Source organism: Gopherus flavomarginatus, chromosome 20 (assembly GCF_025201925.1).
Source record: "Gopherus flavomarginatus isolate rGopFla2 chromosome 20, rGopFla2.mat.asm, whole genome shotgun sequence".
In the NCBI taxonomy this organism is placed as follows: domain Eukaryota; kingdom Metazoa; phylum Chordata; order Testudines; family Testudinidae; genus Gopherus; species Gopherus flavomarginatus.
In genome coordinates, this window is record NC_066636.1 from 2,990,167 (window position 1) to 3,015,874 (window position 25,708).

Consider the following 25,708-nt stretch of genomic DNA (forward strand, 5'->3'; position numbering starts at 1 on the left):
TAAATTTTAAATGAAGCTTCTTAAACATTTTAAAAAACTTGTTTACTTTACATACAACACTAGTTTATAGACTTATAGAGAGACACCTTCTAAAAATGTATTACCGGCACGTGAAACTGTAACTCAGGTGAATAAATGAAGACTCGGCCCAGCACGCCAGGAAGGTGCCGACCCCTGGACTCGAGCTTCCTCGCTATTATTTGAAGTGGGAGCAAATTCCAGAGACCTGAACTTTAGCTTCTGCAAAAGGGGGGTGGGGAAAATGGTTAGGGGAGCTTGATAAGAGCCGCAAGCCCAGCCCAGCATCACCTTCTTTAAACCCTCAACCATCGCGTCATGCGAGCGGCCTGATGGTCGAATGTGAAATTCGTTGCTCAGCAGGCGCGCTGGGCTGATCCGATGCCCAGCGGATAACCAGCGGTTCACGGGGGGTTTGCTCCCAAGCAGACTGCACCCAGGGCTGGGGACCTGCGTTCTGGGAAGAGGGGCTCGTCCCAGAACAGATGCAAAGAAGAGTTCCGAGGATGATCAGAGGAAAGGGGAGCTGATCCTGCGAGAGGAGCTGGGCTTGATTTGCCTAGCAAAATGCAGGCTGAGAAGGATCTGTGCTCTAGAAATACAACAGGGGTGGACACCGGGGGAGAAGGGCTGTGGCAGCTAAAGGATGGTGTCGGCACAAGAACAATCTGGCCTGGACTCAGTTGAGCCCAGAAATGAGACGGGAGGGTTTGTGGACCAATCTCCCCTGCCAAGGCGTGGGGAAAACCACCTAACTAGCTTGCAGAGGAAGCCTGAGCCGTTTACGAACAGGCTGGCTCAGGGGCTGGGAATGGGCGACGGGATGGATCACTTGATGATTCCCTGCTCTGTTCATTCCCTCTGGGATCCGCAACCAGCATAGCAGAGGTGAATCTTGAGGAGATATAGTCCAGAGAATCACATTCCACCACCTCAGCTCCCAGTGCGGGGGGAAAAAAAAAATCAAGATGCTCGGCTGCGTGGTGGGAAAGACAACTTCATAAAGGTGAGTCGAGAGTAACCAATACCGTGACTGAGTTTGCAGAGAGCCTGAAACACACCTCAAAGAGGTGTGAACTAGGAGTCACAGGGAATTTGGAAGCATGAGGGAGGGGAATAAAGGCTACTTCATGGAGACGCAGCACGTTAGTACCGGTGCAGGATTTGGTGCCATGCTGCTGCAAAATATGGGGGCTCTGCCGATAAAGCTGTTGGACGAATGGAGGATCGAGAACCTGGAGAGCTGGATGAGTGACTGACTGACAACTTGGGACAGACAGCGGTTGGATCCATACAAAGGAAGAATCTTTCAGACGTTTCCATTTTTGTTTTATTGCCATTTTAAATACTCTCCCCTCCACCCCGCCTCTTAGAAAAAAGGCAAATGAACAAACCCATGAAATAAATAACCCCGTTAACAGAAATCACCGCACGTGGGAACAAAACGAACGTTTTTAAAACCAAAAAAAGGCTTTTTTAAAACGCAAAGGCATCCTTCCAACAACGTGATGAGAAACCAGCTTCATTTCCCCTGCTCTCTCTTGTCAAAACCAATGCTGCGCAAGTGCCTTATTTCAGTGAACGACTCCTGATTTACACCCGGGTTACCAAAGGGGAATTGGTCCCATTGGCTCCCCTGTGTTACTCCTGATCTACTCCCAGATCAGCACCAATGGGTGCACTCATCTAACTAGGGGGAGTTGCCACACACTGGATTTCACTTCTTTCAACTGTACGCACAAAACGTTTTTCCCAACCATTTTTCACTTCCCAGTCACGCGTAAGAGAAAAATTCACTCCCATGGAGCTGTGGCCGCTTGACAGCAGGTGGGGACCAGGCCCTTCCTTTCTGAAAGTTGTTTTTAAATGAGAAGTGATTGAAGGTTTTTGGCCCAAACGCTCCGTCACCAAATGCCGACTCATCGGAATGGAAATAGGCCCGGGCCTGTGTCAATTTTGATGAAATTTCATTTTGGGGGGGTGGGGAGAATAGAAAGCGATCAGCCCTCGTGCGAGAGGAACACTTTGCCGTCTGGTTTCTAACGGTCGTGTCATTTTACGCTACATTATAAGAGTTGGAAAGTCAGTGAGTCAATTTCAGTGGAAATTGCAAAACCCGACGTGTTGTTCCTGCAAACACATGCACCAGTCAGGGAATTTCCGAGGAAACAAAACTCTGGCCCGTGCCCGGCTCCAGGCGCTACAGTGGGACACTGGAAGCAAAGTGACGTTTATCTGCTGCTGCCCTGGCTCTGCTGAGTGAGTTATCGCAGCGGCTGACCCACTGAGGCAGGCGTCGTTCAACACCTGGAGGGGCCGCCTCACCGTGAAACCACAGGAACTTCCACAGCGCAATCGGGGGAATCACTCCTCAGTTACCACAGCTTAAACCTAGACTGGCTGCTGTGTAAATCCGGACACTCGCCCACTACCGTGAGCGCACTTTGCCCCTGGACCCCAGTGTAAACTCAGGAATTCCCTCTGCACATCCGCCATTAACGCCAGCTGAGTTCCACCCTCGAGTAAATCCAGAGTCACCCTCCTACGCCAGCCGTGTTACTCCAGTCAGCCCTGGTGTAAATCCTGAGTCACTCCCACCTCAGTCGCCCCGGGCGGAAAAGTGGAGTAACCCCAACACCAGCGAGTTACTCTGCAGTCACCCTCCAGCATAAATCCAAAGTCGTCCCCCCCGCTACACTGCAGTGTAAATCCAGAGCAACTCCATGGAGCTTACTCTGGCTTTACAGCCAGCCAGCGGGACCCGGGGCTCGTTCCCAGGCCTCTGAGCCAAGCAGGACAGCCCGGCTTGTGTCGTGGAACGGAGGCAGCCTTGAAAATCACCCCCAGCTGTGCAAACAACCCCATCACCTTAGAGACCCCACATGCCTCCCACTGCAAACCAACACCCCAGGCAGGACACCCCTCCACAATTCCTGGGGCACGCCAGTGGGACAGAGCACCCTGAACAGGATGGAGAATGAAATCGCCAAGATACACACAGGGGCAGGAGTGGAAGGGGCGCCTAAGTAACTGAATGGCTCCTCCAATCTGCCAGGCTACCTCCTGGACCGGGGTGGTCAATTGTTTTGTGCCAAGGCCCAGACTCCAGAGAAAACAATAAAAAAATTAATCACAATAAGTAAATTTAAAGATTTCGGGGTCTGTTCAAAAGTGCCTGGCGATCCCGGTTTGGCCCGCAAGCCGCCGATCAGCTACCTGCAGTAGATCTGGGGATTTTTTTTTTCCCCCGAATGAAACGGTTTCTTGGATCAGAAAATGCGAATTAGTTGAAACCAAAAGCGTTTGCGGGAAATAATTGGTTTAGATGAATTTCTCGGTTAAAAAAAAAGAGAAGTTGCCAAGCTGTCATCACGTCGACGTTTTCTAAAACCAAAGAAGTTCCAGTTCTCGGGTCAAAATGACACTTTTGTTTCACGATTTTGAACTGACAGTAAAAATAATGTTTCGGTCAAACTAGAAACAAAACGCATCCAAACGACTGAAGCAAGATGTCCCCATCGACCCACTCGGACACGTCTTCCCATTTCCGCTTGGTGAAAATTTCAGATTTTGACATTTTTGGTCCCAATTCCAGATGGGAAAAAAGTGTCCAAAATCTAAACCACCGCCTCGGGATGCAAAGCGCACTTCCAGGCGGGCTCGCTGGGGTCTCTCTCTGCCTCACTTTCGTGACAGGACCAGCTGGCACCAATCTCCGAGCTAAGGGAGCCGGCCCAGAAGCTGCAGGTCTGAAAGGGAACCCAAGAATCCCACAATCTCTACCAACAGCCAGTCAGCCCCTTGGCAAACAGTCCTGAGCCAGAGCGCTGAGGAGGGAGAAAGTCTTAGTGAGGGAGAAGTGGGTGCTGACTGGGCACCTCCCAGCGTGTGTTGGGTGAACTCCGGATCAGAAGGGGACAGGGGTGAGATCTGGGGGAACCCCCTTTGCCCAGGTAGCATGGGGGGGGGGATGCCCTAGGGGGATCTTAGAGGTTGCCTCTGCTCCTCCGCTCGCCCCAACACGTCTCCTAGAAAGAATTCAACGAGAAGGGGGATGTGCACCAGGGCAGGGACAATCCAGCAGGGTCCTGCACGCACTCGAGACCTGGCGGGGAGGGAGAGGAGCGGAGCGGAGCGGTGGGACAGACCCAGCGTGCAAGTCTCACACCCTCCAGCAAAGGGCAGCAGTCTGCCCCCCCATGCATGCACATCCTGAGCCTTTCCACGCTGCACAGCCAGCGGCAACACAACCCCGACAACCCTCAACAGAGGCAGGTGCAATTCCTCCCAGGAGGAGACAGTAGTGGGCACACAGATCTGAGAGCCATTTTCTCCAGCCGGGGGTGCGCACCCCAACCTTCCGCCTGCCCGCGCACTGTCCCACCTCCATACACCTCCACCCCTCCAGCGATACTGCCCCCTCCAGCCAGACACCCCCACATCCTTCTGCACATCTGCCCCCCACACCTCTCAGATCTGGGTCCACCCAACTCAACCCCCATCCCGTCGCCTCCCCCCCACCGTAAAACCACAAGGAAATGGCCTGATACAATATTATGTCTGTGCAGTTTTTTCCTCTTTTATATATAAACAGAATTAATTTGCTACTTTCCAGCATTGAAACTCTGCAATTCAACTCAAGCCACTTGTTCCTTTTCTTTTCCTTAAATCTGATTCACCCTTTTTTCTTTCCTTGATTCGCTCACTCTTACGTTCCACGGGGACCAGGACGAAAAGGATACCCAATATTTCCAACTCCATCTGAAAGTATCTTTTTTTTTTTTTTGCTGGTATATAAAAAAACCCAAAGCTAAAAGCTTGCTATTATCAATTTTTTTTTGTTGGTTTTTGCGTATTTGTTTCTTTTAGAGCCATGCTTATTTAAAAAAAACAAAAACAAAAACAAAAAAAATCAAAAAGCCAAAAAAAAGAAATGTGCTTGGGGAAGAGAAATAAAGCCAAATTGAAGATCGCAAGAAAAGGGAACTGAAGAGATCTCCGGATTCTGACCCAAATATTGCGAGATCGACCACTGAATAATTGTTGTTTTTTAAAAATTATATATAGGTGTGTATATATATATGCAAAAAACCCTCCACAGAAAACAAGCATTTAGTCGACCTTGGTAAATATTAAACTTTCCGGGCTCAAGTTATCATACAGACAACGTACCTCTATACAAATGCATTTGGAACTAAAAAATAAAATACAGATTAATTACAAAAAAAAAAAAATTAAAATAAACGAGGGAAGCTGTTAGGGTTTTCACTCTGACTTCTCTCTGCTCAAAACATAATTACAAGAGAAAGAGGGATGAAGAACAGATCGGACGAGTGGACACACGAGACAGCCACGGTTTTAGGAAGAGAACTGGCTAGCGATGTTGTGCGTCTCTGCTTTTTCCGGCTGCCCGACAGGAGATGCCGTGAGAGGGTTTTCCGAAAGCCCCCCCTGGAAATCAGACCTCTTGGAAAAAGGTAGCTGCGATTTGACAGGCAGGGGAAAAAATGAGAGCTACCAACCCGCTAGCCACCTTTGGAAGGTTTGGTGGTCACACAGGTTTTAATTAAACTGCTCAGCTGGTGAGACGCGAGGGGATTCAATCGAATCCGAGCCGCATCAGCTGGCTAGAACTTGCCGAACTGGGCGAGTGATTTGGGATGGCCCCATTCCTGCCCCCTGAGTTGCTACATTTTCACAGGGGTGGAATTTTTCAGAGGTTCACGGCCAGCAGAGGAAAAATAAACCCCGCTGAGTGTCCAAAATGGGGGGGAGGCCGCCACAGAACACCCCCCAACGCTGACTTCGGCCGTATAGCTACCTGCCTGAGAGAGAGACAGGCAGCGGTTTGAACGGTAGGATCGGATGGAGAAGTGCCACGGTGATGCTACAATTTTTAAGCCGGAAAGGGGAGGATTCGAACCCATGGCTGGGTTGGGGGAGGGCTGCTATCCTGTGTTAAAAACCTACTATAAAAAACGCAGTTTGTTTGCTTTAATCTTAATATTTCCTACGTGGGAGGAGGGGGCAGATGGGAAGGGAGCCAGTGGCCGGTGGGGCTCAGAGGAGGGGGCAGGCAAAGCAGGGGCTGGCCATGTGGCTGCCACCCCAGCGCTCCCCCAAGTCGAGTTTGGCCGCACGGCATTAACATGGGGAGGTCTCTTTGCACCAGACAGAGGGCAGAAGGGATGGAAGGAGGCAGGGGAAGGGCGGAGATCCGGTGACGAGGAGGAGGAGGAGGCGGCGGAGGTGATGAAGAAACAGTTACTGCCCCGGGGTGTCGCCCACGGTTTCGATGCCGTGCTGCTGCAGCTGTGCTCGGAGGAGGGCATTCTCGTTCTTCAGCTCCTCGATCTAGGCAGGAGAGAGGGAAACCAACGAGTGAGACACTCTCCCCTGGCAATCAGGGCTTCCCCAATGCAATGCTAGGGGACGCTGGGCTGCAGGGGGTGGGGTAAGGGCTCTCCCCTGGCAGGCAGGGCTGGCCTCAAGGCATTAAGTATCTCGGGACGACTCCTCGGCATCAGAGATGTTAATACTGTTTCCTGGTCAAACTCTCATCATGCTGACTCTAGAACTTTCTGCTCCAGCTTCATCTGGGTTTGACATTCTCCCTGAACGTGGCACACAGCTGCCTCGCCCCAGAGGTGGCTGCATCTCAGCGTGAGGCAATCCAGCCCGGGCGGCGTTATGTGTGGCTGTGCCCCTCTGCCCCACCCCAGAAGCAGCTGCAGTGACCCCTGTGTTAACATAGTGTTGGGACGCTTTGGCATGGAAAGCTACATTTGCGGGAATTGACGGGGGTGGATGTAAGGGGAAAGACAGACAGATGGGGGTGGGGGCGGGTATCGCCCTGGCTACCTGTTGCCGTAGCAGCTCATTGTCCATCTGCAGCCGCTCGGCCTCCTTGAAGGTCTCCTGCATGCGCTGGTTGGTCTGGCGCAGCTCCCGGATGTAGTCGCAGGCCTTGGACAGGATGCCACCTTTGCTCTGCACAGATGGACAGACGGATGGGGGAATCCTTCAGCACAAAATGCACTGGACCCCCTGCCTCAAATCACCGAACCCTCACCCACCACCCCAGTTGTGCCCTCCAATCCTCAGATTACCCCTAAAACCCACCACCTGCAACTTCCTCAGGTCCCCTGGAAATCCCACCCCAGGACCCCAGAGCAACCTCCAACACGCACCCCCTTCACACGCCCAATCGCCCCCGGAATCCCCCCAGTCATGCCCTCCTGAACTTCCCCACTGAATTCCCCTCTCCCACTCGCCTGCTCCTCTCCCAATGCCCCCCCCGACCCTCTCACCAAATCTCCCACCATCTCCCTGGAACCCCCCAAGTCATGCCCCCCCGCATTCCCCCCCCTCCAACCCCGGAACACTTCCCCACTGAATTCTCCCTTCCCACTCACCTGCCCCTCCCCGATCCTTTCCACCAAATCTCTCACCACATCCCTGGAACCCCCCTCCAGTTTTGCCCCCATGGATCTTCCCCCTCACCTCCAATAACCCCCATATCTTTGGAACACCACCCCCCTGACCCCCCCCCCCCAAGATCCCCAGGACCCCCCCACCTTCATGTCCCTCCTCACCCAACAGCCCCCTCACCAATCTCCCCTCCATACACATCAGCCCCCCGCAAAAGGGGACCTGCCAACCCCTGGCCAAGAGCAGCAGCAAAGGCAGAGAGCTCTGGGGGTCTCCAGGAACAATCCACAGGGAGGTTTTTATCTGCTTTCTCCCACCTCCCAAACACAATGGCAGGATCTGGCCAGGGGACTCTGTGAACCCTGGGTTTGTTATTGTAGGGTCTCTCACATGCACCAGGGCCCCTCGGCGGGGAGATGGATTTGCTGAGCAGATTGCTCATACCAGGGTGGATAAAAAAAGCAATGATTTTTTTTATTTAATTCAGATTTTTTTTTAGATAAAATGCTTTTTGAGGGAAAAAAGCTATCGAACGATCGCTTGAATTAAGATACATTATAGCTCAAAGCTCTCTCCATGGGATAGGGATTCTAAATTCTAATTCTACAGTGTGACACAATATTTTCGTGTAATGTGTAAGAAACGTTCTGTAAATGCGTTCCAACAGTTAATGGATTAGGGACTCAATCTTGTGAGGTTCCAGGGGCTTCTTTATAGATTATTTAGATTAATCTTTTGATCTACTCAATGGGACTCAGTGCTCATCCAGAAGATACCATCAGAGAGGATAAGTTTTGCAGTTCTCCAACTGTGGATTTGTCTCTCCAGAGGTAACAGGCTTGTTAATGGCAAACATGTTTTTAAAATAAATAAATAAATAAATAAATAAATAGAGGTGAGAAATAGTTAAATAAAACAATTTAAATGTCTGTCTGGTGATGATCTCCCCCTAATACAACCTGGCAAGAAAACCCTCCAATATTAATGATTAACCTGTTGAATTGGAGATCGTTCACCTCCCTGTGACTTCATAAATATCTGCTTCAATTATCTTTGGTAAATGAAATAACCAAACACTCATTCATTTTCTGACATAGCTGTGAAACTCACCTGAAAAGTTTTCAAAATAGATCACGGTTTAAAAATGCATAGGTTGTGCCTTCTAAAAATGAAATCTACATCTACCTTTGAGTTGTGAAGAATCTGTATTAAGGTTATAACAACCAACAAGAATCCAATTTATGTACAAATCCGTGATTAAATCGAGTCTTCCTGACTAGTGATTTAAATCAAATCCACCCTGGCTGATACCGCCCGCAGTGAGTTTTCCCATGATCTCCACCCAGGCACCAGTACAACCCCATGCAGATGGGAAGGGGCAGGCTGTAATCCTCCATCCCGCCCTCCACACTCCTGGGAGACCCTACAAGAACAAAATCAGCACACGGCCTCGGCAACAGCGAGTGTGGCATCCTCCAAGAGACCCTACACAACAACAAACCCAGTGTCTGTGGAGACCCAGTGCTTCCAGGAGACCCTACAATAAGAAACCACGCACAGAGACCTGACCCCAAGAGACCCTATAATAACCCGAGCACCAACCAACCTACCCCATACCGACACCCTCAAGGGTTCTAAGCCCCCCTACAATAAACAAACCAGTAAGCAGACTCAAAACATCATCCCCTCACTTCCTCATGGCCCAATGGGAGCTGCCCCACGGAGTTTGTTCTTGGTGGCTGTGTGTGTGTGTCAGTGTCCCCCAACACAGGGAGCTGCCTACTCCAGTCCCAGCTGCCCCCCTCGCCTCCCCAATATCACTGTCCTGCTGTACCCTCCCAGCCCAGCCCCTGCCCCTCACCGCGCCCGTCTTGCTGTTGTCAGTGTTGCAGTCTGGAATGATTTTTGATAGCTGGACAATCCAGTTGTTAATTTTGTCCCGCCTCCTCCTCTCCACTACGGGGGGTGAAAGAGAAACACGCATGGTTAATGCACAGCGCCCCCAACTGGTGCCTCAGCCCATTCACAGGGCAGGTTGCAGCAGGACCGGAGCTGATCGGAAAACGGAAGAGGGGGCCAGAAAATGTTGATGAAAATTAAAAAATTAAAAATAAAAATTGAGTTTTTGGCCAAAATTCTGAGATGCTGTTGCGGGGCCTTCTGGGAGTTGTAGACCGGGTGCATTCTGCTCCAAACCACCTCACAGATCCATCTCCCTGGCTGGACTACATCTCCCATAATGCACCACAGTCTACCCTCTTGGTCAGGTGATGTATAATGGTAGTTGCAAGACCATGATGCATCATGGGAGAAGTAGTCTCACCAGGGAGACCAACTCTGTGACAAAAATGCACCAGGCACCACAGTGCATCATGAGAAATGTAGTCTGACCAAAGAGCTTAACTTAGAGGCCGGCAGGCATGAGGCCATGAGGTGGAATTTTAGTACAACTGGTAGGAAAAAAAAACAGACAGTCTAAGCCAGGACACTTTCTTTCTGAACAAACCTAAAATGTTTTGTGAAATTGTACTGATTTGGACAAAATTGTTTAAAAAAAAAAATGTAGAAAAAAATCTTTCCAATGGAAGAATTTAAATAGTTCCTTTTGAAATTTTTTATATTAAAAAAATGTTTAAAACAGAAAATGGTCCAGATAGACCCCTAAACAGCAGTTTAGAAATTTGTATGGCAAAACACATGCATGTTTTGGCTTTTTGGCCAGATCAGGGATGAAAATTTTTAACATCTCAACAGTTTTTGCTGGATGGAAAGTCAGTTTTCAGACCAGTTCTACATTTCAGAATCCAGATATTCAACATTTCAGTTTTTGGCCAACCCACTGCAGTTTTCAGACTCTCAACAATTTTTGGTGTAAAAATCAGAATTTTCTGTAGGAAGAAAATTTTCACTGTCAGTTCCGTTGCACTGAAAACTCAGTTTTCCGTCAACCCTCCCACTCTAACAGAAAACAATCTGCTGACCCCAGTCGTGACTGTTCAGGCTTGGATCCCCTTGGTAGATACATGTTGTGAGCGCCCCTCTGAGAGCCTTTCAGAACCCCGATATCCCAGCCCTGAGATGATCTGCGCAGAGAGAATTTCCCCCTTGTTTTCTTCTCTGTCCGCACACACTGGTCAGTTTCATGTTGCCTCTCATCATTTGCACTTCCAGGATGGATGGAGATTCGCAGACCCAGTGCGCTGCCCAGGGCAAGCTTCACGGGGGTACGAAGAGCAGCTGGCCAGAGACATCAGACCTGAGGGCCTGAAGATTATATTAAAATAGAAAAGACCTTTCTCACACTTAGCTAAGGGGGTGTGTAGCTTCAGGGGGCCTGGCCAGACACATTCAGCCTATCGGGGATCTCAAGGGCACAAACGGTGGTGTTTGGGAGGGGGAAGCCCCAGGATCAGTGGGGTGAAATGGGGCCACAGGGCTGGAGACGGGATCCGAGACCAGCGGGATCTCAGCCTGCCACCCACCTTCGTTGTGCTGGGCTCGCCGCCTCTCATCGCGGGGTGTCCGCGTCCCATCCATCTTCCTAGGGTGGCACCCAGAGAGAGGAGGGTGTTACAAGAGGGGCAGAAAAAAAGAAATCTCTGTCCTGACACCAAACCCCCATGCTGAGTTCAGGCCATCCTGAGCTACTGACCTTTCGCTCTCCCTCCTCACACTCAGGGCGTGCAGATCCAGCAGGGGGCAGGATGCATGTGTACACACAGTCCAGTTGCATCCAGCAGGGGGCAGAACGTGCGCGCGCGCGCACACACACACACAGAGTCCAGTTCCATCCAGCAGGGGGCAGCGGTCTCCCTCTGAGTGTCTAGACTCCTTTCCAAGCCCCCCCATTCCTGAGAGCCCGCCCCAGGTCACATACTCGGTCCTGGGACCGAACCCCCTTGGTCGCAGGCTGGCTCCTCTGCAGGGTTTTCTAACTCCCTGCGAGGCGGACGCCCCTAGCGGGACGCCAGGCCCAGGCGGGTTTGCCCATGGCTGGCCGGCTCCTGGCGAGGTGCTGCTCGGGATAGGTGGCGGAGAGGGGGAAGATCTGCTGGGCACATCTAGGCGGCGGGTGCTGGTACCCGGCCAGGAGCTGGGAAACCCCGGAGGCTGGGGGGAGGTGGTCAGAGCAGCAGCTGGGGAAGAGGGAAGCCGGGTAGGATACCACGGGCAAAGAGAGGTGGACAGGACAGGAAGGGGAGCTGAGGACCCTTCCAGTGACCCTCCCCCAGCAGCCAGATCCCAGCCACATAGGGGACCCCTCCCTGCAGCTGAAGCTGCGCAAGTTGCAGGCAGACGGGAGATTTTGGGAGCCACCCCCCCACACCCCAACTTCACTGGCTACGTACGGGGAGTATGGGTGGGTGCGGGGAGCGATGGTGCGTTGCGTCCCCGTCTGCAACACGTCTTGGGGTGTCATCATCACGTAGAACTGGCCTGTTGGGGAGACAGAGGGAGCTGAGAGGCAGACCAAGAACTGGACTCCTGGGAGGCAGGACTCCTGGGTTCTATCCCCAGCTCTGGGAGGGGAGTGGGGTCTAGTGGGGTTGGGGGGGGGGGGCTGGGAGCCAGGACTCCTGGGTTCTATCCCCAGAGCTGGGAGGGGAGGGGGGTCTAGTGGTTAGAGCAGGGGTGCTGGAAGGCAGGACTCCTGGGTTCCATTCTGAATGACTCAGCCTACGTTCGATCCGAACACATGAACAGCTCGGCTTGAGCTGCCCTCTATGTCACGGAAGGGAAAGGTAGGTTCCCCAGAACCGGCCAAGATGAGGGATTAACTAGGAGGGAATTAACAGCCTGACGATGAGGCTATTCTGCCAGGATGCTGATAATTTAAACGGGGAGGTGGGGGGGGGGAATCAATCAGGAAGAGCCACTGGTGCCCAAATTTTAGTCTTTCACTGCCCCTGTGCCCCGGAGACTCACTAGATCAGGGTCACCTCAACCTTTTCCATGTTGGGCTGTGGAGGATTTAAAGGGGAAGAGGAAATTGTCGGGGCTCGGGCCTGTTTCGGGGTGGTTCTTTGCAGACCTGGGAATACAGCCTGGAAGTGGTTCTGCCCAATCCCCCACTACAAATACCTGCTGCAATTCTTATGAAGGATGTAGGATGAGATGCTCTAGCCACGTGTTCAGGACTGGGCTCCTGGACTCACATGACTGAGGCAGAACCTCAATATTCATGGAAAGGAGTTTCTGATCCTTGGGGTGTGGGGAGCTGAAAAGTCTGAGTGAGGGAAACTGACACCTGCCTGAGTTTGCCGAGAGCCTGAGCCCGTCGCTGGGAGAAGAGGGAGCTGCTCTGAGTGTGAGTGACGCAGCAACGCTGCCTGAGTCTGCTGAGAGCTGGGGTGGGGGAGCTGCCCCCAGTGTGACAGACACAGTGACGCTGCCTGGGTCCGCCAAGAGCCTGGGCCTGTCACTGGGAGAAGGGGGAGCTGCCGGGTCTGACTGACGCACCGATGCTGCCTGGGTCTCCAGAGAGCCCCATACCCATCCCCCTCCGTCTCCCAAAATGCTTTCCCACTTCTGCTAACCCTTTCTAGACCTTCCCTTTACATAAAGCAGGGCTGAGATATTCCAGGTCAGCCAAGCCATCTTCCCAGCATGCTTTGCGGATGACACAGTGCCAGCCCTGAACCAGAGCAGCCAAACCTCCACCGAAAAGGTGTGACTTTACCTCCCCGGAAATAGGAACGATCCAGCCGCGCTCCCAGCTGCAGGGTAGAGAAGGCCTGAGTCTTAGGTGCAATCAGACCCAGCCTCCCTTCCCACCCCCCACTCAAGGTTCGCTAGCCTGGGTGAAACCAGGGGCTGGGTGGGGCCCTCTCACCTCCAGCCTGTGCCAGCGACTGATCCGTGGTCTGAACTGACACGGCCGTGGCATCCCCCACCGTGGAGGCAGGGAAATACGCGAAACGAGCCTCCCCGCTGACTGCGTCTGCAGCCGGGCTTCCGCCATTGCTGAACGGGTTCTGGATCACAGCCTGAGGGAGAGAAGAGCGCACTGGTTAAAGCGGGGAAGGGGAGCGAGTCCAGACTCTTGGGTTCTAACCCTGGTTCTTAGGGGGAATGGGCCGAGCCCGATATACTTCCCCACCTTCTGAGCAGACTAACGAGCCCATCTAGCCTGGAGTCCTGTCTCCAGCACTGGCCAGAACCAGCTGCTTCGGACAAAGGCACCCGCTAATGGTCAATGATGGAACTACCTGCCCTGGGATAGATTTCCTCCTGACCCCACTACCTGCTGGAGATCACTGCCCTGAAGCCCAGACCCTCTTCTGCCCCAGTGTGGTCAATAAGATCCAGCCTGCGAGACGTGGGGAAGCCAAAAGGGGTGCTGTGGTCCAGGGGGTGGGGTGGGGGTCTCCCCTGGCAGGCAGGGCTAGTGCCGATGCCCCAGGGTGTCACTAGGGGGTGTTGTGGTCCAGGGAGCGGGGTGGGGGCTCTCCCCTGGCAGGCAGGGCTGGCCCCGATGCCCCAGGGCGGCACTAGGGGGTGCTGTGTTCCAGGGGGCGGGGTAGGGGCTCTCCCCTGGCAGGCAGGGCTGGTGCCGATGCCCCAGGGTGTCCCTAGTGGGTGTTGTGGTCCAGGGGGTGGGGGGTCTCCCCTGGCAGGCAGGGCTGGTGCCAATTCCCCAGGGTGATTCTAGGGGGCGCTGTGTTCCAGGGGGCGGGGTAGGGGCTCTCCCCTGGCAGGCAGGGCTGGTGCCGATTCCCCAGGGTGTCACTAAGGGGTGTTGTGGTCCAGGGGATGGGGGGTCTTCCCTGGCAGGCAGGGCTGGCCCCGATTTCCCAGGGTGTCACTAAGTGGTGTTGTGGTCCAGGGGGTGGGGGCTCTCCACTGGCTGTCAGGGCTGGCCCAGCGGACTGAAGCTGAGGGTCTTTTAGAAAGAGATCTAGATTTCAAGACATCCAGGCGATAAAGTTTCCACCAGGTCCCATGGGAACGTCATGCAAAGGGTTAATTCTTTCCCAGTTAAAAAAATCTGCCCCCCATTTCCAGCCTGAATTAATCCGGCTTCACCCACCAGCTCCTGCTCTGCCTGTCCCGGCTGAGCTAACCAGCCCTCTGCTCCTCGAAATCTCTTCCTCAGGGAGACGCTGACCGACCAGGATCAAGTCCCCCCTGAGCCGTCTCTGGAGAAATTTAACAGATCGAGCTCCTGCCGCAGGTTTTCCAGCCCTCGGATCGTCCCCGTCGCTCTTCTCTGACCCCCTCTGATGTCCTGTTTGACGTGCACCCCCCCAGAGCTGGGCGCAATATCCAGCCATGGTGTCCCCCACGCTGAATCCAGAGGGGACTCCACCTCCCGGCTCCCACTCACTCTTCCCCAGCTTCTCCAGCCGAGGGGCACGCTCGCCCTCTGAACCACACCATCGCCCGGGGCGCTCATGGGCCGTCGAAGGACCCAGGACTCCTGGGTCCTTCCCAGAGCGGCTGCTCTCCAGGGCCCAGCCCCACAGCCTGGGAGCGGGACCCACGTTCTTTGTTACGCGCGCTATAGGGTCACACACGTCGCTGCTTACATAGGTCAAGACCCAACTTTTTAAGGCTTTCAGAAAAAAGATGACAAGGGGTCACTTTACATTAGACAACAAATAACCAGCTTCATCATACCCCCGAGCAGTTCTCTAGCGCTCGAGCTCTCCGGGTGGGAACGCTTCCCGCAGGTGACCAGCGCCATTAGCCTCATGTCACAGGTGGGGAAACTGAGGTACAGAGCGGAGCCATTTGGCCACTGTTACCCGGCACACCAAGCCGGGAACAATCCAGCGCTCTGCCCAACAGGCCAGACTGCCTTTTACAGGCTTGCGATGGGGGGACGCCCCCATCCCACCCATGCCACTTAGGTGCAGCGGCAGAGCCCTGGCGCCCTGGGGAAGGGCAGATTAAAAAGGAGAAGCTGGTCGCAGAGCTGGGGGGAGGGGGGCTGCCCAAGAGGAGGGGCTGCCGGAGACACGACGGAGCAAGGCAGTGACCAGCTCTCCCTTCCCACCCACAGCAGAGGGGCTCCGGCCGCCTCCGCAGCTGGACCCAAGGAGCAGGCATTAGATGGGGGTGAAGGCCGGGATTATCATGAGCCCCACTGCTGGGCGAGAACCCCTGGTGCCAGGCGCTGTACAAAGAACAGACGGCCCCTGTCCCAAGTAGCTGACAATGCAGACAGCATTAGAAAGGCGCCTTGTTTTGCTGCCTGGTGCAGCCTCAGCCGCATGAGGCAGCCCAGTCCTGACCACATCCGAGCAAGGGCCCGGTCACGGAGAACAAAGACGCCCCCGCAACGTCAAGCTAAAAATAATGAGAGAGAGAGAGAGAGTGTGTGTGTTTCCGTGTCCCTCTCCCTGAGATGGTGCAGAAGTGCTGGTTGAGGACACAGGACACTAGGGTTCCATTCCCAGGTCTGCTGCATCATTTGGATGGGGACTGAACTCCTCATGGCAGGGACTGTCTCTCGCTCTGTGTCTGGGCAGCGCCCGGCACCCCGGGGCCCCGATCCCAGCTGGGCCTGTGGACGCGACCGTAATACACCGAACACTGTTGCACTCTTGCAAGTGTGATTTGTAATTAGCTCCACACAAGCGATCTGAGCCTCTCCAAAAGAGGCAGTGCAGGGGAGGCCACTGGACTGAGTCTCAGGACTCCAGAGCTCCATTTCTGGCCCTGCCACCGGCCTTCTGGGTGACTCCCATGGCAAGTCACCTCACCGATCTGTGCCTCAGTTTCCCCAATCGCTCCACTGGGGCGGGGGGATACTGGGCTCCTTTGCAAAGCCCCTGGAGACCTATGGAGGAAGAACACACTGGATGGGCCAGCTATTGTTCACTCCCCAGTCCCTGGTTAGAAAGCAGGTGCAGCCCGGCCCCCACCTGAGCGACAGCCTGCTGGCCCCCGGCGAAGGCTGCTGTCGAGACCACACTGACAGCTCCCGTCGCGTCCGTCTGTCCATCCAGCTGACTGTCTGTCACCTGGACCACTCTGTATGTCACCTGTGAGGAGAGGGAGAGAGGAAAGATCCTTTGGGACAGAGAAATGTGAACAGAACCCACAGAGAGCACAGCGGCTCCTAGAGCCACGCTGGGGCATCAGGGCCAGCCCTGACTGCCTGGGGGAGCCCCCACCCCGCTCCCTGCAGCACAGCGCCCCCCAGCGCCTCTCACCTGTCCTCCATTGTTCTCTGTGCGGAACTGGTACTGGATATTGTGGTCTGTGAAGGCTGCTTGCTGGACACTAGCAATAGCCACTGCTGTCTGCTCATCCGCGTTCGTGACGTCCCCTGGCAGCCAGGAGAGATCAGTCACTCACGGGATCCCATCGAGGGAGGGGGAGGGTACATACCCTGGCTCTGGGGAGGGAGTTTGACCCATGGTGTCAGAGCGGGGCAGGGGGAGGCTGAGAGCCAGAACTCCTGGCTTCTACCCCCAGCTCTGGGAGGGGAGCAGGGTCTAGTGGTTAGAGCAGGGGAGGATGTCAGGGTTGCACAAGTCCCACCCCGCAGGCTTAAACGGACCAAGCAGGAGCTCCAAGCTCCCACTGACGCAGCACCTGGCCGGCTACAGGGCTCCCTGCCTCGTCTCACCTTCCTGCAGCTCGACTCCTTCTTCAACTTCTTGTCCTTTCTCGTGGCTGGAAGACAGAAGGAGACAACACCCAGCATGACTCGCTTCGGCCGGTGCGCTAGTGTCCAGAGCTGGGGATAGAACCCAGGAGTCCTGGCTCCCAGCCCCCCTGCTCTAACCCACCAGCCCCCACTCACTCGCCAGAGACAGAACCCAGGAGTCAGGACTCCTAGCCCTCAGTTCTAACCCACCAGCCCCCACTCCCCTCGCCGAGCCAGGGATAGGACCCAGGAGTCCTGGCTCCCAGCCCGCTCCCCCTGCTCTAACCCACCAGCCCCCACTCACCCGCCAGAGACAGAACCCAGGAGTCCTGACTCCCAGCCCCCAGTTCTAACCCACCAGCCCCCACTCCCCTCGCCTAGCCAGGGATAGGACCCAGGAGTCCTGGCTCCCAGCCCCCCTGCTCTAACCCACCAGCCCTCACTCACCCGCCAGAGACAAAACCCAGGAGTCCTGACTCCCAGCCCCCGGCTCTAACCCACCAGCCCCCACTCCCCTCGCCAAGCCAGGGATAGGACCCAGGAGTCCTGGCTCCCAGCCCGCTCCCCCTGCTCTAACCCACCAGCCCTCACTCACCCGCCAGAGACAAAACCCAGGAGTCCTGACTCCCAGCCCCCGGCTCTAACCCACCAGCCCCCACTCCCCTCGCCGAGCCAGGGATAGGACCCAGGAGTCCTGGCTCCCAGCCCGCTCCCCTTGCTCTAACCCACCAGCCCTCACTCACCTGCCAGAGACAGAACCCAGGAGTCCTGACTCCCAGCCCTCTGCTCTAACCCACCAGCCCCCACTCCCCTCGCCGAGCCAGGGATAGGACCCAGGAGTCCTGGCTCCCAGCCCCCCTGCTCTAACCCACCAGACTCCACTTCCCTTTCCCTGCTCTCCAAGGGGACGCCATGTGTACGAGAACCCCCACGTAGCCACTCTTGCTAGAAGAGGCTGTAATTTGCTTTGTGACCGTTTGCCACACGATGTGGATCTCAGCCCCTCAGCATGTGAAGACCAGGCAGAATTCTGCCAGGGAGGTAACACACACCAGACAACCAATGCCACCAACCTGCCAGGTATCACAGAAACCCAACACCGCCCAGGACCAGCTGACAATGTTTTAACCTCCTTCCCTGCACCCAGTTCGCTGCTGGAGAAGACCCTGACTCTCCAAGGACACAACGCCTATTGGAAAGAGCTATTAATTCCCCAACATCCTCCCTCTTAAATTTTAATCTGCTACAGGATTCCCCTTGTCTTCCTGTCCCACACTCTGCAGCGTTGCTAGGTGCTATTGAAGCACCTCACCCCATAAGCAGCAGCATTTCTGGCCAGCTCAGTTTTGCCTGATCCCTTTTGCCAGCACTTGCTACCATATCAAAGGAGGGAGAAAGCAGGAAGATCTGATGTCTGAGGAACCGGAGCGGGAGCTGGGTCTGAATCCTGGCTCTGACAGACTCCCTGCCCCAGCTGAGACTGGGGGAGACAGAGGGAGAGGTGAGACGGATCCAGACCTGGACTCCTGGAAACCAGGACTCCTGGGTTCTGTCCTCAGCCCTGGGAGGGGAGTAGGGTCTAGTGGGTTGGGTTGGGTTGCGGGGGGGTGGGGGGGCTGGGAGCCAGGACAGTTGGGTTCTGTCCCTGGCTTTGGGAGGGGAGTGGGGTCTAGTGGTTAGAGCAGGGGGGCTGGGAGCCAGGACTCCTGGGTTCTATCCCCAGCGCTGGGAGGGGAGTGGGGCCTAGTGGTTAGCTGAGGCAGGGACTGTCTCTCACGGTGTGTCTGCGCAGTGACTGACAACAGTCCCTGTCGGTCCTACCATAAACAAAGGGTCCTGAAATTCAACCCAGATATTTCCCAGAAGCGTCTCGCTACAATGCATGTGGCCACTTACTCTCCTCAGCTTTCCCGCAGATGAAGGCTCAGACAGCTGCTTTCCGAAACAGGGTTTCATGCCGGGAGGTACCAGAACGGGTTGAAATCTAATCCACCCCGCTGGCAGAGAGAGATAAGGCCCACGCCCGATCTGGATGCCAGCGTGGTATGTAACTGCCCAGAGACGCTCCCGCCTGGATGGGCAGGGCACAGGCTGCAGGGAGACTTACACAGCCACTCACACCGTCGGTCAATTTCCTTTCCACCCCATCAGTTTCTTGTGTGCCTCCTAGCCATGAAACACCACCAGACCACCCACCCCCTTTCCAACACAGGGCCACAATGATCAGGTGAGGGTAACGGGAGGGTGCGTGGCGATGTGGCTGCCTAGTGCTACCATGGGCCCACAATTTGTACACACTGTATTTAAAGCTTTGTTTTTGTAGGGTCTTTCCTGACTTGGTGACCATGGGGTTCCCCCCACCCCAGTAAGTAACAACCACATTTCTTGCCCTGGTAAGCCTCGCAAATGAGTGACTGTCACTCCCCAGTGGCTAGATCAGGCCCAGTGGTTTGAGTCAGTGAATTCCTCTGCGCTGCTGGATCTGGTTGTTCCGGTCACTCGGAAGGCGCTTACGCTTTCAGATCCCCTGGTTGCATCCCCACAGGGGATCGAAGAGGGGACGGGATGTTACCCACCGATTAACGCCCTTGTGAAATGCATCACGCTCTGAAATGCGCTGCACGCTGCAGGTCAGCCTGCAGAAGGGCCCCAGACGGGACGCAAGTCTGGGCACCGGCTCTGATCCAGGAACAGGCTGGTGCCTCAGCGCCCATTCGGCCCCAGAGCCGGGGGGCTGGCTGAGTGAGGCAGGGAATTGGCCACGGGCCTTTCCCCCCTAGACAGTGCTGACTCCAATCCACTTGCAGCTGGTAAGGACTGGCTACGGGGCGGGGATAGAAACCAGGGAACAAGATACACACAGAACCTATTGTAAATAATACTAATCATAAAAGAGCCAGATTCTGATCTCCTGCATTTCAGGGGGAAGTGGGGTGAATATGAGGGTCAGTGCAGGGGGCCCTGGGCAATATTCCCTGGCCTGGGATACCCAAGAGCTCAGACCTGATGGTCGAATGGCCCCGCCTGGCCTTGAAATTGACGAAAAGCCATGGGGAAATCAGCGAAGTTATTCTGGGATTATGCCTGATGGGAGCTATTTCACAGACACATAGGACTAGGGGGCAATATAAACACCCCTCTGATGCCCTCCCGCCAACAGATTCCTTCCCCGAGGGAGTAATGATCCCTCACACAGAGCCAGTGAGACACGCCACCTCCCTCATCCACCAGCGACTTAGCGCAGACACCCACGTGGAACCTTTTAGGGCAGCTTCGGGGCTAAGGTGCTGGGCTAAGACCCCATTCCCAGGCCTGCGACATGCTCCCTTAGACCTCCGTGCCTCCGTTTCCCCCCATCGGCAGAATGGGGAACATACCTTCCTGGCTTGGAAGGATACATTTGAGAGTGGCTCAAATACTAGAGCCTAAAGGAGACTCAAGTCCCAGAAAAGAGGCTGCTCCCCCAGAAGTCAATTTGTTGGTGAACCCTGAAAGTGTTATTTGAAAATGCAACTGCAGGGCCTCATAGGAGTTGTAGTTCAGGCACCACATTCTCCTGGAGAGGCTGGACTACATCTCCCATCATGCACCAGGCTTCCCTCCTTAGATTAGGAGCTCTTTGGGCAGCAACTGACAACGGGTCCTGATCTCAGCTGGGGCAGCGCCTGGCTCTGGCTGTGTCTGGGCAGCGCCCAGCACGACGGGGCCCTGATCTCAGCTGGGGCAGGGCCTGGCTCTGGCTGTGTCTGGGCAGCGCCCGGCACGACGGGGCCCTGATCTCAACTGAGGCAGGGACTGTCTCTGTCTGTGTCTGGGCAGTGACCGGCACGACAGGGCTCTGTTCTCAGCTGGGGCAGGGCCTGGCTGCTTCAGTAACCATGGAACTTGACCACTAGCAGGGTTAAGCTGCCGTGGTGGGGAGAACCCCCCAGATTTCCACAGCATCCAGTGTTGCCAGCTGGGCCCTGGAGCGGCACCGTTACCAGGCTCTGGGACCTATTCACTTCTGGGCGCAGTTAGTTCCAGCCGCAGAGACCCCTCTACTCTGACAACAGCCAGATGTGTCAGCATCTCGCCCCCTGCAGCACAGCGCCCCCCGGTGCTCCCGTGGGGCATTGTGGCCAGCCCTGCCTGCCAGGGGAGAGCCCCCACCCTGCTCCCTGCAGCACAGCGCCCCCTAGTGCCAGCCTGGGGCATTGCAGCCAGCCCTGCCTGCCAGGGGAGAGCCCCCACTCTGCTCCCTGCAGCACAGCGCCCCCTAGCGCCACCCTGGGGCATTAGGGCCAGCCTTGCCTGCCAGGGGAAAGTGCCCCCACCCACTCCCTGCAGCACAGCGCCCCCTAGCGCCACCCTGGGGCATTGGGGGTCAGCCCAGACTGCCAGAGGAGAGCCCCCACCCTGCCCCCTGTATCGCAGCGCCCCCTAGTGCCACCCTGGGGCATTGGGGCCAGCCCTGTCTGCCAGGGGAAAGTGCCCCCACCCACTCCCTGCGGCACAGCGCCCCCTAGTGCCAGCCTGGGGCATTAGGGCCAGCCTTGCCTGCCAGGGGAAAGTGCCCCCACTCTGCTCCCTGCAGCACAGCGCCCCATAGTGCCACCTGGGGCATTGGGGGTCAGCCCAGACTGCCAGAGGAGAGCCCCCACCCTGCCCCCTGCATCGCAGCGCCCCCTAGTGCCACCCTGGGGCATTGGGGCCAGCCCTGCCTGCCAGGGGAAAGTGCCCCCACCCACTCCCTGCAGCACAGCGCCCCCTAGCACCTCACTGGGGGTCAGCATCATTCAACGCTATGTCATTTCGCCTCCCAACGTGAAATCTTTTCCCCGAGGGTCTCCAAGACGACCAGACTCTGCAGCACCAAAACCTTTGCCAGCCACTCGGGCAGAGCAGGTGCCACTCAACGGCTTTAACAGTGCCCAGGCCCTCGCCCCGAGTTCTCGCCTTGCCAGCGATCACGAGAGCAGAGTCGCCCACCGCAGCCTCGCCTCATTTCCACCAAAAGTGGATCCCGCCCCAGGGAGTCTCCGTTCACCTCCCTGGGCCTTCGTTGTGCCATCTGTGAAACGGGGAGGACACTGACATCCTGTGCAAAGTGCTCTGAGGTCACGGGTGGGAAGTGCCAGGCGAGAGCTAGGGATTATCCCCAGGGCTAAAGCCCAGCTCCCACCACAGGCGCTGACTCCGTGAGGGCCCAGGGGCTTAACCACCCCCAGAGAAAAAACAGGGGGTCTCAGCACCCACAGGGCCGGCTGCCAATCAGCTGTTCAGCTGCTGGTCCCGCCCCCCCCCAGCTGTTGAGCAGGGTTGCCCTGCCACTGGCTCCTCTCTGCCCCCTAAGGCAGGAGGGAGCAGAAAAGAGTGAGTGTGGGAGGCTCTCAGGGGAGCGGGGGGGGGGGGGGGGGGGGCTCAGGAGAGGGAGCAGATCCCATGTGGGGCACCCACTCCCTCAGGGCCAGTAATGTCCCTGGCTCTGGAGAATATTAACCCAACTTTCCTCCCAGATGCCCCCTGGCTTGTCCTCCCAGCTACCGACACCCTCCTCCTCCTGGAGAACTTTATCAGCTACTGTATAGGGCCAGGAAGGAGGGGGAAGTGGCTGGGGGGTCCAGATAAGGGTTAAAACCAGAGAAGTTGCGCCCTGGAGCTCTGACACCCAGGATGGGCCCCACGTTCGCTGGCCGCTCTGCCCTTCATCCCCAGAGGGGGGGTGTCAGACATGGACACAGATCACACGCAACACCACGCAGACCCCTCAAGGTGTGAATGACCCTTTCACAGTCTGCCAGATACAGGGGCAGACCCCTACCTGGTCAGCCACAGCTCCCCCGGAATCAGTGGGGCCAGACCCCAGCTGGGGTCAATCGGCCACAGCCCTCCCCGCCCCCAAGAGTCACTGGGGCCAGACCCCAGCTGGGGTCAATGGGCCATCGCTCCCCCGGAAGCAGTGGGGCCAGACTCCAGCTGGGGTCAATCGGCCATAGGCCCCCCTCCGAGTCAGTGGGGCCAGACCCCAGCTTAATGGGCCGTCACTCCATTGGACTCCATTGAGCTGGCCCAGAGCGTACCCCCCACCTGTCACTGTCCCCCCGTATACTCATAGCAATACCCTCCTGTCCCTGGGCTGCCCCCAACTACAGGACACGGATACATAGCTCGAGCCTCCCAACTCCCTCCCCTCCTTTTTTTAATCTCTGCTCCTCCCCCTCCCAATGCCTCCCACCCCACTCCCCTTGGCACAGAGGATCACCAGAAGATGCCCCCTAACCACACCCTGTCCCACTTCCAGCACATCAGCCTCCTCCCCCCTCAGCTGTCTGCCCTGCAGGCCCCCCACTTCTTCCTCCTGGACATCAAGTACCCCTGAGCTTCTGCAGTCTCTTTCGGCCACTGCACCATCTAGGGCCCCACCTCATCTACATCCACGCCCCACTCCCCACCACAGTGCTCCCCCCCCCAAGTCATCTAGAGCCCGGGGTGGGGAATCCTGGGAGCTAATTACTGGGTGGGGTGAACTCCCCCTGCTCAGCTCCCCTGCAATCCCACCCCCACCGCACTTCTACCCCCCAGCGCTAACAAGAGCCCTCTCCCTCCCTGACCCACTTCCCCAGTCCTCCCCTCTGCCCCCTCCCACCTCCACATGACACCAATCGCTTAGCTCACAGACCCCTTGAGCTCCCTACCCCCCCAGCTCTCTCAGACCCCTGTGCTCCCCTCTTCTTGTCTCACCCCCCAACACTTGTGAGATCCCAGGCCCTGTCTGTGCCCCACTCAGTCCTGTCACCAGCTCACCCCAGCCCAACCCCCACTCGAGTCTACCCCCCCAACACAAATCCACTCAGATCACACCCCCAGCTCCCTCCCATATGGCCCCCGAACGCACCCATCCCCCTCCTGACCCCAGCTCGCTCTGACCCCCTTTGTCTGTTTCCCCCACACCCCAACTCCAGGCACAAGCCCCAGGATCCCTTCCCCGCCTTTCCCCCCATCACACACTCCCGGCCCCCCCGTCACAGCCCCCTCATCTTTCCGAACACGACCTGCCCCCCAGACCACAGGACCCCCAACTCCCTGCCCCATCTCTTCCCCTCCCCCAGCCCTCCCCACCAGCCACTCAAGGCCCCCTCCCCCTTTCCTTCTCTCCCAGCCCCGACTCCAGCCTCCTGGGCTCCCAGCCCCCCGCCTTCTGCCCCCCACCCCCTTTCCCCTCCTTCTCTCTCTGCCTCGTCCTCCATTTTGTGCTCCCCCTCTCCGCGCCGCTGCAGCTGCAGGAGGATCATGGCTGGCTCCCTCCCCTCCCCCACCCTGCCCCTCCGCAGGCCCCGCGAGGGGGTGGGAAGGAATCAGGCCCCCCAGGAAAGGGGTGGGGAATTCCCTCCCGTCTTCCCCTTACCTGGGAGCAGCGGAGGCGGTGGCTGTGTCCAGGCCGGGATCCAGCATGTCCATGGGGGGAGAGGGGGGAGGGGGGAGGGGAAGGGGGGAAGGAGAGGGGTGGGGAGGCCCCTCAGCACCAGGCCGGGGCGGGGGGAGGGAAGGAGAAGAGGGAGAGGAAGGGGGGCGGGTGAGTTTAAATCTCACGCCGGATGGAGGCAGAGGGGACGCGGAGGAGACACGGGAGCCGAGGCGCTGATCACGGGGACAAACACTCGGGTCATGTGAGGAGGAAAGCGAGAGCGATCCTCTCCCCCCCTCCCCTTCCCCAGCTGGGAGCCCGGGACACGTGAGGGGGGAGCCGGCGGAGCCGCCGAGCGAGCGCGGCCTGGACCCCGGGGAAGCGTCGCGGGCGGCGGCGGCAGCAGCGGATGGAACGTTGCAACAATCCGGGGAGGAGGGTGGGGGAGGGGATAGAACGTTGCGACGATCGGGGGGAGGGAAGGAGAGCGCGGGGGGAGGGGTGGAACGTTGCGAGCGGATGGAACCTTGGGGAGCCGCCGGGCCGAACGTGGCGGGGGAGGGGGCGGAAGGGAGGTTGGGGACCCCCCCTCTCCCCAGCAGATGGAACGTTGCAGCGATCCCGAGGGAGGGGACGGAACGTGGCCAGCGCAGCTCGAGCTCGGGAGCGGAGGGAACGCTGCTGGGGAGCCCCGGATCGAACCTTGCCGCCGGCCGGGGTGGAGGGGTGGGCGGTGGATGAAAGGTTGGGAGCCCCCGATGGAACGTGGCGCCGGTGACCGCGGTGGGGGGAGGGGCGGGAGGGAGGCTGGGGACATTGGGAACCCGCTGGGGGTGGGGGGGATGGAACGTCGGGAACCCCGATGGAACGTTGAGATAGTGGGGGGGGGGGGCGGGAATAGAACGTTGCGACGATCGGGGTGGGGGGTGGAGGGCGGAAGGAACGTTGGGGGTGGAACGTTACAGCAGGGGCGGAAGGAGGAGGCAGAAGGTTGCGACGATCCGTGGCAGACCTGGCGGGGGGGGGGGGGCGTGAACCTGGGAGCCCCCAGGGGAACCCTGCGACAGTCTAGTGGTGTCGGGAGGGCGGGGATGGAACCTTGCAACAGGGTGGCGGCGGGAGAGACCCACGCGGGATCGAGGGCTCGCAACCTGCCCCCTCCCGCACCTGCGCGATCGCTCAGGCGGGCTGGCGGCTGCTGCTGGAAGCGTGACCCCCCCCCCCCAACAGGAGGGGGAAGCGGTCAGTGCGTGTTTCGCCGGGCTTTGCCC

The 25,708-nt window shown here is 57.0% G+C and overlaps 1 protein-coding gene across 1 annotated transcript; it reads right to left on the minus strand.

Moving 5' to 3' along the window:
• Window positions 1-4,572: 4,572 nt before the first annotated feature.
• Window positions 4,573-24,863, minus strand: USF2 (upstream transcription factor 2, c-fos interacting). The gene is made up of 10 exons (XM_050930278.1): window positions 24,438-24,863; window positions 17,030-17,076; window positions 16,611-16,726; window positions 16,320-16,439; window positions 13,283-13,436; window positions 11,799-11,886; window positions 10,932-10,990; window positions 9,311-9,405; window positions 6,880-7,008; window positions 4,573-6,372 (listed from the first exon to the last, which is right to left on the minus strand). The coding sequence occupies exons 1-10, from the start codon at window positions 24,488-24,490 to the stop codon at window positions 6,283-6,285; spliced, it is 951 nt and encodes a 316-aa protein (XP_050786235.1). The 5' UTR covers window positions 24,491-24,863; the 3' UTR covers window positions 4,573-6,282.
• Between the last annotated feature and the right edge of the window lie 845 nt (window positions 24,864-25,708).

What these genes read in the sequence shown, in the direction of transcription:
- USF2 (XM_050930278.1), bottom strand. Translation starts at nt 24,490, where the DNA reads ATGGACATGCTGGATCCCGGCCTGGACACAGCCACCGCCTCCGCTGCT. An exon ending in GTCGCTGGCACAGGCTGGAG is followed by an intron (nt 11,887 to 13,282) that starts GTGAGAGGGCCC and finishes TCTCCCCAACAG; the next exon opens with GCCAGTTCTACGTGATGATG. An exon ending in ATGAGCTGCTACGGCAACAG is followed by an intron (nt 6,373 to 6,879) that starts GTAGCCAGGGCG and finishes TCTCCTGCCTAG; the next exon opens with ATCGAGGAGCTGAAGAACGA.